General features: G+C 32.6%; 1 protein-coding gene across 5 annotated transcripts; it reads left to right on the top strand.

The window, feature by feature from the left end:
- Positions 1 to 2,458: 2,458 nt before the first annotated feature.
- On the top strand, positions 2,459 to 4,890 carry LOC145124762 (protein SUPPRESSOR OF MAX2 1A-like). 5 transcript variants are annotated; one of them, XR_013715705.1, is made up of 5 exons: positions 2,459 to 2,988; positions 3,062 to 3,399; positions 3,487 to 3,753; positions 3,954 to 4,201; positions 4,309 to 4,890. XR_013715705.1 is itself a non-coding variant. In XM_079060222.1 (5 exons), the coding sequence occupies exons 2-4, from the start codon at positions 3,350 to 3,352 to the stop codon at positions 4,143 to 4,145; spliced, it is 330 nt and encodes a 109-aa protein (XP_078916348.1). In that variant the 5' UTR covers positions 2,461 to 3,204; positions 3,274 to 3,349; the 3' UTR covers positions 4,146 to 4,201; positions 4,309 to 4,890. The 5 variants fall into 5 exon arrangements, 1 of the variants encoding a protein (XP_078916348.1); XR_013715707.1 differs by having other exon boundaries at positions 2,461 to 3,399; positions 3,954 to 4,025; positions 4,133 to 4,201; XR_013715706.1 differs by having other exon boundaries at positions 2,461 to 3,399; positions 3,954 to 4,047; positions 4,133 to 4,201.
- The last annotated feature ends 10,205 nt before the right edge of the window (positions 4,891 to 15,095 follow it).

Below are 15,095 nucleotides of genomic sequence, written 5' to 3'. Positions count from 1 at the left end.
AGACTCGTCAAGTTCTTCCTTTGAACAGAATCGAGACTTTTCAACCCAACTCGTCGAGTTCCTCCTTGAACTCGTCGAGTTCTTCAGTCTGCTAACTTCTTCTTAATGCATTAAGCCACTATTCTTCAGATCTAAGCCCTATACTTCATATTCAGATTGGAAATGCCCTTAGAAGGGTAAAGTTTCCAGCTTTACCCGTTAATAGCCTTCGTTAAGTGATTTAGCTCAAACCCTAACTCTAAAAGACCTTGATCTTGATCCAAAATCCATCAATACTTCAAGATAAGGTGTACAAACAGAGATCTGGACCTTAGAGGCTAGATGAACACGTAAAGCCTTCAACTTTCTCTCCATGCATGGCCATTTAGAGCTTAAAAGGCCAAAATGATGGTCTAGAGGTTACATGGGGCTTCTATGGCCATAAAGTTTGCACCTTTATTCCATGAAAGCCCTTCAAGACCCTAGATCTGAAAGGGTATTCACTTGGGACGTCCATTCCCAAAGGATCATGATAGTTGAGCCAAAAACCCAATAAAAGTGATAATAAATGGATCTAAGTAATCACTAAGCAAGTTTGAGACTTGCTTACCAGAAAATGATGAGAATGAAGTGAAGTTGTTGGATCTATAATCTTCTTCTTGAGTCCTCAGGCTTCTCCTTCTTCCACAAGCTTCAAACACACACAAATTCTCTCAAAATGACTCACAAGCTCACACAATGCATTAGGGTTTCGAGATTAGGGTTTTGGGACTTGGAGGCTGTAAATGAGGCCAACACCTTGGGGTTAAGTTGTTTAAAAAGGGTGCAAAATCTCGGATTTAGGGTTTCCCAAACCCAGTCCAACTCGTCAAGTAGGTTTCTTATCCCGCGTCCCAAAATCATTCCTATTCGTCAAGTTCTCCCCCTTGAACTTGACGAGTTGACCTTTTAAATTGAAAATTATATTTCCTTAATTAGCATTCCAAATTTCGGGTGTTACATATTACCTTATTATTTGGTTGGATTTTTAGGTGTGAGTGTACTATAATTGTGATACTTTAGTACTTTGATATGTGTTTGGTAAGATAACCACATAACATTAGTTTTGTGACTGCAGAGATGACTTGGTTTTTAAAGGCTGAGATCCAGGTTAGACATTATTGGAGAAAGTATTGAGATTTTGATAAGGTATGTATGCTAATTAGGTTATGGCCTCCTAATTTTTTATTTCTAGAAAGAACATTTAATTTTGATTTACTAACTTTGAATTTATATATTTTTGACTGATCTCTTTGAGTAATGTTTGGTATGGTGTAGTTCTTTCATGTGGTGTTATTTATTATATTTGGTGTATGTTTTAGTCGGATGGGTTTGGGCTATCTCTTGGGCTTTATACAATAAAGTTCACATTTTTTCCAATAATAAGATTTTTTTTGTTTTCCAGCTCCTAGAGACAATTAGGTTATTTGTTGATTTTTATTTATATTATAAAGTTCACATTTATTCCAATAATAAGATTTTTTTTTCAGCTCTCGGAGACAATTAGATTATTTGTTGATTTTTTTTTTGTTTTTCAGCTCTCGAGTCTTTCATTTAGTGTTTGTTCCAAAAAAAAAAAAACTCTTTTCCATTTAGTGGTTTCATTTAGGTTTTATCATATAAAAATCTTATACTCTTATTTTTTTTTACATAAATGTTTTAAACACCCTATATTCAAAAAGATGTTTGCCATTAAACATCTATATATTCGAGAAAAAATAAAAGAAAATTATAATAAGGGTGGCTATATTCTTAATATTGCATTATGTTGCATTAACACTATTTTTTATAACTTTATTGTAGATATTTTCTTATTAAAGTATTGTACTTTGAAAATACAATGTTATAATTGGGTGAATGTTTTCAAATTATACTGCTTCCAAACTACAATGCTTTAATCAGTTGCAAATTTCATTTTTTTTAACTAAACTTTTTCTTATTTAAAACTTTTTTTAATTACTTGGCATACTTGAGATATTATTCCTAAGAAGATAGTTCCCTTTTAACCAAAATTTATTGTTTTTTTATATATTCTTTATGATTTTAATAGGTTGAAGTGACAAACGGTTGTCCTCAGAAAAAACATAAACATGACCGACAAGAACATGATTGGGGAAGGAATAGTAATTGTCAAACTAACGGTGTTATTTGTAAAAAAATCTTAAAGATTATGAAGATTTTTATAGGGGTTACCTACTACTATAATTTGAATATGATATCAAGGTCATGAAAAAATTATATAATTACCAATATAGTCGTGATGCACTAAACTAATTGTTTAAATTCAATGATATATATTCATGACACTAACTTTAATTTTTAACTTTATTATATATATAATAATTAAAGCACAAGATCCTTATGAACAGTACCTAACCCAGGTACTGTTCATCAGTTTAGCTTAACTGTGATTAGTTTAGTTCTTCTATTACCCCACCGCATCTCATCTTATCGACCTTACCCCATCGCCTTCCACCGCCTCACCGCCTCAGATCCTTTCCATTAATCGTCTTCTTCTTCTTTCTTTGATTATGCAGTTCTCTCTCTGCACCCAAAAAAAGTCTCCGCTCCTTCGCTTACCGCTGCTCCACTGGAGGTTGAAGACGAATTTTGGTGCCCTATTACCCGTAGTCGTGACCACAGCCACCAACGACCGATCGACCTCCACTGCGGGTCGATTGGTCGTCGTATTTGACCTTCTGTTCGTCTTTTTTTGGAGGTTGCCCTCTGTTCGTATTTCACCGACTCAAATACTTTCAATCATCTGCGAGGTTGTCGATTTTGACGGACTGAAGTTCTCTCAAAAACTTCATAATTTTTCAGAAGATGAAGACATTTGGTTTGTGTTCATTAGAAGTGAAAGAAATCGAATTGATGTTTGTTCAAATTGTCGTCCGCCTTTAACTCTTAGGATGTGTCATGTGTGTCTGTTTCGTTATGAAGGATTCCAGATGTAAAAAAATAATTCTTGTAAGTATGTACCGTAATTATAGCATTTTATAAGGCTTAAATTGGAGGACTTTGAGGATTTTTCTGAAAATAGGAAGCGTCTTGAAGAGATAAAAGCCCACAATGGAGTTGGTGGGTGTTGATTGTTAGATTCACACCAGTGAAGATTCTGGCTTCTGTTTGGTGGGTTTACTTTTTTGTGTCCAATAAGTTTTATTCAAGGGCCACCATGGAAGGGTAAAATCGTCTCTTATGTTATGTTTGGTTTCTTGTTTTGTAAAATTTGATTTTTTGAGGTCGTTTTAGGGCATGCCGGAGTGAGGAGCCGGTGACTTCAGCGGATGGTGTCAAAGTCCGATGAAAGAGGGTGCAATGGGAGTGAATGAGTGAAACAATTACATCAAGATCGCCTCTCCCAGACATGTTCCCGAGGTAAAATTTTCAATCCACTGTCAAAAAATTTGATTCAATTTCTCCATAGCGGGCATAAATTTATGATTTTTTTCCTGTTTATTATAGGATGGGAATAAATGGGATGATGGGTACTTCAATCGAGTCTTTAAATTCATTGAAGAACTTATCAACCAGCATGAACACACAAATATCGATGCAAAAACGTCTATCAGAGAATTTGGATCCAAGCTATAAGCCAACCTGTTGTCCGACATGTTCAAGCGATTATGAACAAGAGCTAGCAAAATTAAACAAGAAATCGGAAAAATCTTCATCAGATAAGAGCAATCTACCTCAATGGCTCAAAATGCCAAAACCAAAGTTCAATATTTGGTAATCAGTTGTTTTCATACAATAAAGAAACTTCAAAAACTGTGTTAAAGTTTTGTACTATTAATTTAAAAAGAACAAAAAAAAAATCTGATTTAACACAATAACAGAATCAAAATAGGTTCAAAAGTATTTATGTTATTGAATCATTGTATTCATCATTTCAGCACCAAATTTCTTGAATTTTTTTTCCGGTTTTACAGATCAAGGATCAAGAACTAAACCGAACATGCTTCTAAGACAAACCCAACCAACCAACCAACCAACCAACCACCGTTAGAGCCACCACGGAGCCCGGTTCGAACCGAATTGGTTCTTGGACCGAACCGAATTGGCTTTTTTATGTCTTTACAATGATTCTTATTTGTATATATTTTTACAGGTTTCAAGGTTGATTTATACAAATTCTGGACTTGCAATATTGGCTATGGCACAACCTACTGAAAAGAAGGTACAAGGAGATATATACTCCATGAGTTACATAATTTCTTTTATTTCTGATCAATTATGTCAAGGAAAAAACTAAAATAACTTTTTTTTTTTCATTTTATAATATAGGAAGGGCGTATGAACAATGGTAAGAGGAGGGTGCAATGGGAGTGAATGGGTGATTGTATTCAAACACACCGGCCACCTCTACGCCTTATTAACAGCCAAGAATGGCTTTTTGTGATGATTGAAACCGTCAAAAAAAGGTACTTGACTGGGTATATACTTGACTGGGTATATGCTTCAAAGCCTGCCAAGTTAGTCATATTTGGTTAAGTCACAGGGCCATTTCTGAAATAGGACAAGATTGTTGCAATGAAATTTATACTTGAGCATGGTAAAAGTGAGAAGGACAAGCAGAGTTTGAGACAAGAAATTGAGGTGTTTACCTTATTCCCGATAATTTTAGTTTGTGTAATTCTATTTAAACTTCATCTTGTCATCCATTAGGTTGTTGTTTAGATTATGGATTAGTTCAACTTTCATTAATTCTCTTCCTTTTATTCCATTTATTTACTGAAAAAGAATCAGTTGTATTCTTAATCAATTATGCTTTTGATTCTTCAAAATGGAGCTGGTATGTAACGAACAACTCATATTATGGATTTTGTTATTTGACTTTGGTGGAATGACGAACTATTATTATTTTTAGCTTTTTACAACAACATTTTGGGGAATAAAAATCGATTTTTGGCAGAATGGTAACAACTGATATAAACCTTGATTGTTGTTTCTGTAATATGCACTACATCAATTATTATTGCAAGGGAGAATGACTTGCTTCCTTCTATTTTTTCAGGTATGCTATTCTTATTGTTGTCATTTTAAATAGATGATTACTATAAGCTTGGTAATTTAATGTCATTTATTTTTTTGGAATGTAATGACTCATTCAGATTCCATGGTCATTCCATTCCACTCCTTTTTTATTCCATTCCAATTATATCATGTTATTTATCTATTAACTTTTTATCCAACATAATTTGCCTCGGTTTTCATTACCTACACATGAAGTTGTCGGGGGAGGAGCTGTTCCAGTTGAATTCAAGATGTTTATAGTAATTTGACATGTAAAAAAAATCTTCATTAAAATGTTTATCACAAAGTAAGTTGTTATTTTGTCTATGTCTGTTGGATGACAAAACTATTTTCTGGTATTGATGTGTCTAGAAATGGAACTGCTCCTGTCGCAATCTTGCAATCAACAAAAAATATCTGACCCGTGCAACGCACGGGTCACTTTACTAGTTATAAAAATAAATTTTGATTATTATGTGGTTGTTTTGGTTTTTTAATTATACTAATAGTTAAATCAAAACAGAGTTAATTATGTCTGAGGATAAGTTATAAAATTGTTTATTACCTTTTGTGCTATTAAAATATATTAATATAAAAAATGACTTTTTGGTTTTGACCAAGTTTATTTATAAATAAATATAAAATAACAAAAAAGGCAATGTAAAATGTCAAATTTTAATGCCTCATTGGTCGTGAAAAAATGAAATCTAGCTACTGTCGATTTAGGAAAAAGACAAGTATGGTTACCAATGTTTATCTAGAGTCTTGAAATGTGATATCTAGAGTCTCACAATTCATCTATCATGATAGCACAACATATATATATATATATATATATATATATATATATATATATATATATATATATATATATATATATTGTCATTCCATTTTTTCCAAACTAAAAGACCTTGTAATTTCAAGATTCCAATGTTTATCTAAAATAATTTTGATGATACAAAATACTACCATACAAAATAAATAACAGTAAAATGTTATACAAATACATCCAATTGGTGACCGCACCATTAACTTTATTTCATATTATAATATCAAACAATCGTGACAGGAAACTTAAAGAGGAAAAACCGATAAACAAAAGTTTAACAATAATAATAATAATATATAAAAATATGTGTTAACCCATTAGTAGTATATAAATAGAAACGATAGTCCAGAAGACATAAAACTGACCGATAACAATATGTATGTAAGTGATGTGTTCTTTGACATATAAAATGTTTTTGAACGAAAAAATATTTGTTATCATTGCTTATATGATAATGTGTATTTGACGCTTAATGGTAAATAATATTTAACTATAAAGGATACCTACTAAAAATATGATGTATAAAATAAAGTTGCATGATTATTAATTCACAATCAATCATATGTATATGTATGTACATCCGTAAAGAATTCAAACTTTTTATTTTTAATTCTCATTAATTTTATTTATCATAGCATTACTCTTATTGAAAACTAATTTTTGAAAAATTATTCGAACCCGTCGCTTGGCGCGAGTAAACGGCTAGTATATATATATATATATATATATATATATATATATATATATATATATATATATATACACACACACACACACACACTAATAGGATACACGCGCAATGGGGTGGCTCCAGTTAGTTCCTTTCGGTGGATAGTTTTTGTGCGGTAATTAGCTTCTTTTTGTGTCGGATAGTTCCTTTCTAGAAAATACGTTACTATTTCTAGAAGTGAAGTGCTTGATTTTATTATTTTGAAAGTGCGTTGTTATTTCTAACCAATTAGTGTTTGTTTTTTTCTGGAAAATTTGATTATAAAAAGTAGGATGTTAAGATTTACATGTGAAAGTGAATTAATATTTTTAAATCGGCTTTCCTTTAAATTGGAACCTTAATCTAGTCTAGTTTAATAAATAAAACTTGATTTGCGCAATGCGGCAAACATAAAATAATTTTTTTTCGACTATTAGTTTTCTCAGAAAAATAGTATTTGAAATATAAATTGCTCTCTAATTGCAACTTAGCTTTCAAGACCATATAGCTTCACAATCGTCGTATTCGTTTTTTAAATGGAAGACAATAAACGAAAGTTAAATTTACATCCTCTTATATTCAAGTACTCTAGTCCTCCAAAAATGGAAATATTCAAATTAAGCACGAGATGTTAAGAGACAAAGTACGTAAAATATCCCAAAAAAAAACTTATGAAATATAGGATAAAGTAAAATATCAATTTTCTAAAATTCAAGTAATATAAATTGATATTTCAGAACGCATGTCCTTTTTTAGTTCAATTAAAATTGGTTATATAAACACGTTTTTTGTCCATATAAAAAAGATGTTTAAAACAATGAAAAATTCCTTAAGGAAGCTAAACCACTATTGCAAAATTTTAAAAAGTATGTAAAAATGTTCCAGTAATTTATTTCTATACAAATTTTAATATTCTACACCGCCAAAAAAAAAAAAAGTGAATGCATTTTTTTTTTGACAAATTTCATCAATTTAGTATCTGGTGCTTCTAATTTTCTTCTCATGCTTATTTAATTATTGTCCTATAGTACAAATTTCATTATTTGATTTATTTATCTATGTTAAGTTTAAATTGAATTGTTAAAAAACATTGTAAATGCATTCAAAATGATACAAACCTGAATTTAATTAGCAAATGTAATATAATTTTTTGATCACGGTTTCTTATTTATTATAATTAAATCGTTACAATTGTAATTACAAAACTGTTTTTTTTTAGAATTATATCCACCAACCTGTGAGAGATGCTATTGCCCCTTCACTATGCATTCTTGTTTATGTTATATTAGGTATGAGACTCATGTATTACATGAGTTTATTTAAAAGAAAAAACTAAATATAAAATTCTAAACATTAGAAGTTTGAATTTAAAAGAAAAATATTAAATTATAAAAATTAAAGTGTTTTTTTCTCTAAATTTAAACAAATAATTTAGATAAATAAATAAAGGAAATTAATGAAGCTTTAATTTAGTAATTTTGAAATTAAAAAGAAAGTTAATTAAGAAAATTAATATTCATTTATTATTGCATTTAAATATTATGTGGAATTTAATAAAATAGAAAAATCATAAAATGACATGTAGAATAAAAATTAATTCAAAATAACCACAAAATGACATTTAGCAAATTGAATGAAAGTGTGACAAGTGGCAAAAAAACCTTCATTTAATTATTTTCCTATAGTATATTTCAATAATTCAATATCTCGTTCTTCTAATTTTCTACTCATGCTTATTTAATTATTGTCCCATAGTACAACTTTCATAATTTGATTTATTTATCTATGTTAAGTTTAAATTGAATTGTTAAAAAACATTGTAAATGCATTCAAAATGATACAAACCTGAATTTAATTGGCAACTGTAATATAATTTGTTGATCACGGTTTCTTATTTATTAGAATTAAATCGTTGTAATTGTAATTACAAATCTGCTTTTTTTTTTAGAATTATATCCACCAACCTATGAGACTGCTATTGCCCCTTCACTATGCCTTATTGTTTATGTTATATTAGGTATGAGACTCATGTATTACATGAGTTTATTTAAAAGAAAAAAATAAATATAAAATTCTAAACATTAGAAGTTTGAATTTATAAGAAAAATAAGAAAAACATTGAATTATAAGAATTAAAGTGTTTTTTTCTCTAAATTTAAACAAGTAATTTAGATAAATAAATAAATGAAATTAATAAAGCTTTAACTTAGTAATATTGAAATTAAAAGGAAAGTTAATTAAGGAAATTAATATTCATTTATTATTGCATTTAAATATTATGTGAAATTTAATAAAATAGAAAAATAATAAAATGTGGAATAAAAATTAATTCAAAATAACAAAAAAATAAAATTTAGCAAATTGAATGAATGTGTGACAAGTAGCAAAAAAAACTTTAATTTATTAGAATAGATATTTTTATTATTTAATTATTTTTTAAAATAAAGTTATATGTCAAAAATTAACTGGTATATACTTTTTAAATAAGTACGTAACAGTATAAAAAAAGTAAATATTTAAAATCAACTTCCAAATACATCGTTAGGAAAGTTAAGAATTATTTTTTATTTAAAATGATTTATGACAGGAAAAGTATATGAAAGTATATTAGAAAATTAAATATTAAAACAGTCTTACATGCATATTATCATATATTAGCATATACGTAAAAATAAGCTAGCAAGTAAAAGATATTAAATGACATATCGTAAATTGAACGGCCTACTTAAAAGTTTCAATATATAAAGGAAAATAAATATTTTGTTTTCGTTTCACATAGAAAAACTGGTGATATCCTTTTTGTCAAGTATTAAAACGCTGTAAATAAGTATAATTCAAATAAAATATAATAGAGAAATACAAACGAAATTTATACATAATAAAATTCAAATAAAACATAAAATATGTAAAATATAATATAATAAACTATAACAGAGAAATATACACTCTCAAACAACCATACACAAACAATATATAGTACAACATATATATTCCTCTTACGTCCCGGAAATAATGATATAAATTTTTTTTAGATTAATAAATGGTTAATATATATTTTCCCACAAAACCAATATAACCAAGATTTAGCAAAACAATATCAAATCAAAGTAATTAACAAAATGCGAAAACATGTGGTGTGTGTTTGCAATCATCCCGAACTCTTCCATTTGAAAACGGAGTACCTGAAACATAAACTGAAAACCATAAGCACAAAGCTTATTGAGTTTCCAAAATACCACACAACGTACAAACACAGAAATCAAGAGAAATACATAAAGTTGTCGCCCGCCGACGATTCCATTTGTGGACGGCTGCCAAACCTTTCGTCTTCTCAACTTCGAATTGCTGTCGCCCGCCGACGATTCTCTATTGTCGCCGAAGATCACAGTTCTTCCCGTCTCCGATCTCCGGTGATTGCAATCAATCTTGAACCATTCTTTCTGTAAAAATTATAGACATGTGGTTCTTGTCGTCTCCTAACTCGTGCATTCGATTTATTTTTCAGATACAACTCTTTTTCTCTTTTTAGGACTTGTTAAATTTCTTTTGGTATTGTGATATAGAAGCAATCTATCGGGTACTCTTCATATTAAAAGTCAAAAAGTCTAGAAACCAGAAGCTATAAAAGTTAGAGAAAATTCGATAAATGACCAAAAAAGAAGGGTTCTTTGAAAAAAATGACCATAAAAAAACGGATTTCGGAATCTGACCATAGGATCCGCAGAGCACCCTCTGAGGAAATGGAACACCTCTACGGATCTTGGGTTTTTTATTTTTTTTCGTTTATTAATATTAATTTTTTTAATCACATAAGTTCATTATTTTTATCCTTTTTTGTCAAATTTTTTATATAATAATCACATAATACCTTATGTGATTAAAAAAATTAATATTAATAAACGAAAAAAAAAATTAAAAAACGAAAAAAAAAAAATTAAAAAACCCAAGATCCGCAGGGGTGTTCCATTTCCTCAGAGGGTGCTCTGCGGATCCTATGGTCAGATTTCGAAATCCTTTTTTTCATGGTCTTCTTTTTCAAAAAACCCCTCTTTTTTGGTCATTTACCGAATTTTCTCTAAAAGTTATTGCCTACATCTTGAAACTAAATACACCTACCTCTCCAATTACTTTTGTGATGTATGTGAGACATATATTGTCTATTGTGCTTGGTATAATAAACATTTAGAACTCCCTTTTCCTGTTTCATTTTTTTTGTTGATGTATTTACTTTTACTGTAATAAATGAAATTTTATTACCACATGTCACACTCTCATTCAATTTGTCAAATGTTATTTTGTTGTTATTTTGAATTATTTTCTTTTTTCCGCATGTCATTTTATGGGGTTTTCTATTTTAATAAATTTCACATAATACTTTAATGTAATAATTACAATAAATATAGTAATAAATGAATATCAATTTCATTAATGGACTTACCTTCTTATTTCAAAATTCTCAAATTAAAGCTCATTAGTTTATTTTGTTTATTTATTTAAATTTAAAAGATAAAAAAATCAATTTTAATAATTTGTTATTTTTATTGTTTTCTTACAAATCCAAAGTTTTTAAATATTTAGATATTTATATTTAATTCTTTTTAATTAACCCATGTAATGCATGAGTCTTACACCTAGTTCATATTATAATGACATGGTATTAGCAATGATGTATTTATAGATTTTTTTAGGGATAGGACAATTTTTATGAACAATTGTGAGACATTTATAAGTTTTTTTTTTTTAAAAAAAAAAAAAAAACTGTATTGATACGCAGTATTAAAGTTAATAAATAATTGGTTATGATGATATTATTGATATATCGACCCGATAACCAATTTTTTGACTTATTTATTTTATCATTTCATTTAAGTGGGACATACGTGAGTTTGAATCCTAGATTCGCCACTGCCCCCCCCCCCCCCCCCCCCCCCGGTATGATATTCAAGTGTCATGTGCTCCCCCATGGTCTTTACCCGGAATGCCATGGGCTCCCGCATGGTCTGATATCCAAGTGTCATGGGCTTCCCCCATGGTCTTTCATGCAAGTATCATAGAGGCATCTAACATTCCACATAACAAGTAATGGGTCGGCATTGGTGCCTTCGACCGATGGATATAGTGAGAAGACTCACATCACACTACCGAATCACACAGAAAATCCCTGGATGTTGGTTGACAGATCCCCGAACTAACAATAACAAAACAACACTCAATTAACAATTGGATTCCAATCCATAACCATAAATCCATACTTGGGGTAAAGAGACCATTTTACCCCTAACCTAGCCTTGCCCAAAACTAAGGCCCAAACTTACAATCTGAAAGGCCCAAAGGCCAATTAATCAACCAAGGCCCAAATATGGCCCAATTTTCTAAATTGGGCCCAAACCCCTTACATGGGCCTTACCCTAAATCTCAACTATTCTTTCTAGTCCAAAACACTTATACTCAGATGGTCCATTAATAATTCAAACACCCAAGCCCAAAAGAAAGCCCAAACTTGAAGCCCAACAGGGCTCAAGACAACTAAGCCCAAAGGAACAACCCAGCCCAACCGAAGCCCAATACCTATCTGATCAGACGTACACACGGCGTACATGGCTTGTACGTATGTCGTACGTCGCCGGTCCAAAAAACAGGCATCATAGCCGGAACGCGCGACGTTCCCGGCGGCCACCCGAAAGTCATTCCAATGACTTAATCCTTTAAGCCAAACCCCTAAAACCTCGGAATAGCTAAATATAAGTGACTTGATCCATAACGTCGAAGGCTTTAAGCCTTTGCATGGCTTAATGAAGCCAAACACCAAAGATGAACTCCAAAGGTCAAAATCACTCTAAAATGTCTTAAAAACTTCTTAATACCTTAAGACCTTAGTCCAAACATCCAAATCTGATTCAAAGGGACTTCTTAAGTAATAAAGTTCCTAACTTTATGACTTATCAAGACTTAATGGGATCCAAATCAAAAACCTAAGTCCCAAGCTTCACTAAAAGACTACCAAATCATACATGGAAGGTTTATACTCATCAAGATCCAAACTTTATGACTCCATAACCCTAAAAAATGACAAATATGAAGCTTAAAGGTTCTGGAGTAACTTCTACTCACAAGAACCACTACAAAGGGACCAAAATCATAACAAAGTGCCACTTAGCTAGATCTGCAAGAAAGAGTTGTCAAGGTTGAGACTTTATACCTCCAGGAGATAAATCTAGGTGCACAAGGCCTGGATCCAAAAGCTCTAAGTCAAGCAATGACTCTTCAAGAAGTTCCTTCTTCCTCTTCAAGCACCAAAAACGCACAAAATCACAATAAAGCTTAAGAAATACTCAAATGGAGGCTAGAGTTTTGTTCTTAGGGTTAGATAGGTTGGAGGCTGAAGGAATTGAGGGTTGGAGGTGAGTTAAGGTCTTTAAATAGGGCCTAAGACCCTAAATTAGGGTTTTCATTCGGCCTACGAATTCCCAACGTTCCCAATGAATGCCCATCGTTCCCCAAAAGTGCCCGTGTTCCCTACTGATACGCCCCGCGTACCCGGTTTGGTCCAAACCTCTTCTAACTTCAAATGATCATAACTTTTGCATCCCTTATCCATTTTCGACGTTCTTTATATCTACAGAAAGGTGACGAGAAGCCCTACACTCCTATCAAATTACTTTTTCCTGAAAACCATTTGAACGCAAATCTAAAATTCATATAAGGCCCAAACCAATGCCTTTACCGTTACCCGTGGGCTCTAAAACACAAACTGAACACTTTCATCACATAACCAACATTACCCACATCCAAATGGGTCTAAACCTTTCTTCCCCAAGGTCTAAAGCCTCGTGGTAACAGATATTCGGGTCACGGTCCCGAATTATGAATCGACTTAAAACAGGATGTTACAACTCTCCCCCAATTAGATTAGATTCCGTCCTTGAAATCATTCATTACCATCCCCGACACACCAGACAACTTGAGCAACACGACCACAATCCCGAGCACGCTACAGCCTTCCCGAGGCAACCGAAACTAACCCTAGCAGGGCTCTCCAACCCGAAGATGAACAAATCCTTTCTCAACCTAAAATAGTCCATTGCAAAATAGCCACGTCTACTCAACCTGAAATCTTAAGTCTCGAGATGGTCTGACTCCCTGACAGACCGCCCATACTGAACCATTTCTAAATCCATTCCACTTATCTCCCATATGAATATTAAACTTTTGATAACTTGAGGTTCCCACTAGAAAACAAAATCACATACAAATTATTGCTGCAGAACACTTATACTTGACAGAAGGCTCAGATAATCCTTCGAGTAGAAGACTCAACCCTGCAACGGTTAGACTTAGAAGAGAGCTGCACAACAGGGTCAAATCATTTACTCTGAGATTATTTAATCCAAACTGCAAGTGTCTTAACATATTCTCCGAATAACAGGCGACTCCACACACGAGTTCCAAATCAATAATACCGCCTTGACTTAACTTGATATCCTTCAAAGATAGAACCAATCCAAGACACGATCACAAGGGCTTGATCTGCCATCAAGACTGAATCCATTCCTTACCCCTGAAACCTTCGATTGATGCCCTTGGCATATAGATACCCAAATCCTTATCCTACTGAAAAGAAGAATCCTGCACATAAACACTCGCGATACCGAACTCAAGATCTCACCTAAAACCAACCCGATACTCAATTCATAACCCGAGATCCACAGATGAGCACTTGCATTTCACCCAAGACCTTCTGATTCGCGACAAACCCTCACAAAACCGAGATATAAAGGTTCCCAACTCATCACTGAGACTACCAGCCTCGCACATGGTCCAACCACCAGGTTCCCAAGAGTCTAAATAACAAGGCTACCCAGCCTATAAATCCCTCTGCATCGCATACTGACCACCCACTTGATCCTGCAACTCAAGATCCAAAACCTTGACCCAACGGTCTCTACCAGGCCCCACCTGTATCGCCATAATCACACGGGCCATGCCAATGGATCCCACCCATCTAGAGCTACACATGCCCGACTCCGCCTCAAACCCTAATGGTCCTCAACCCAAAACAGAGAAATACTCCTCGAAAATCCTAACCGTTGTGCCCAAGGCACGAACTGATTCCTCCTTTACGCTCATGACCATCTCTAACGTCAGTCTACCTCAAACTAGTGAATGCTACGATCCCATCGCAGTCTTACAATACCTCTAACCAACCATGGTTGCCACCCATGGCCTAACCATCACAACCCCATGCCTCATGAGCCAAAAACTGCATTCAATTGCATCCAATCAGGTGTTCGGGTCATGCTTTGAATCCCAAAGCCCTCATCCCGGACTCAACCACAAGCCTGCAATGCATAATAAAGAAGACGCCAACCAACGACTGGAAGTTTCCTAAACTCCTGCTTACACAATCTAAATCTTAACGGTCACTTGGTTCGTCTCTCTTCCTGGCCAGGATGTGAAACTTGCCCTAGTTACACACCCTTCCAAACTTCTGGAATTTTGATTGATTCTCCCCCACTTGGA

This window comes from Lactuca virosa, chromosome 7 (genome assembly GCF_052849685.1).
Source record: "Lactuca virosa cultivar CGN04683 chromosome 7, Lactuca_virosa_CGN04683_v6, whole genome shotgun sequence".
Classification (NCBI taxonomy): Eukaryota; Viridiplantae; Streptophyta; class Magnoliopsida; order Asterales; family Asteraceae; genus Lactuca; species Lactuca virosa.
Note: the sequence above shows the minus strand (reverse complement) of the source record. Positions and strands in the feature narration are given on the sequence as shown.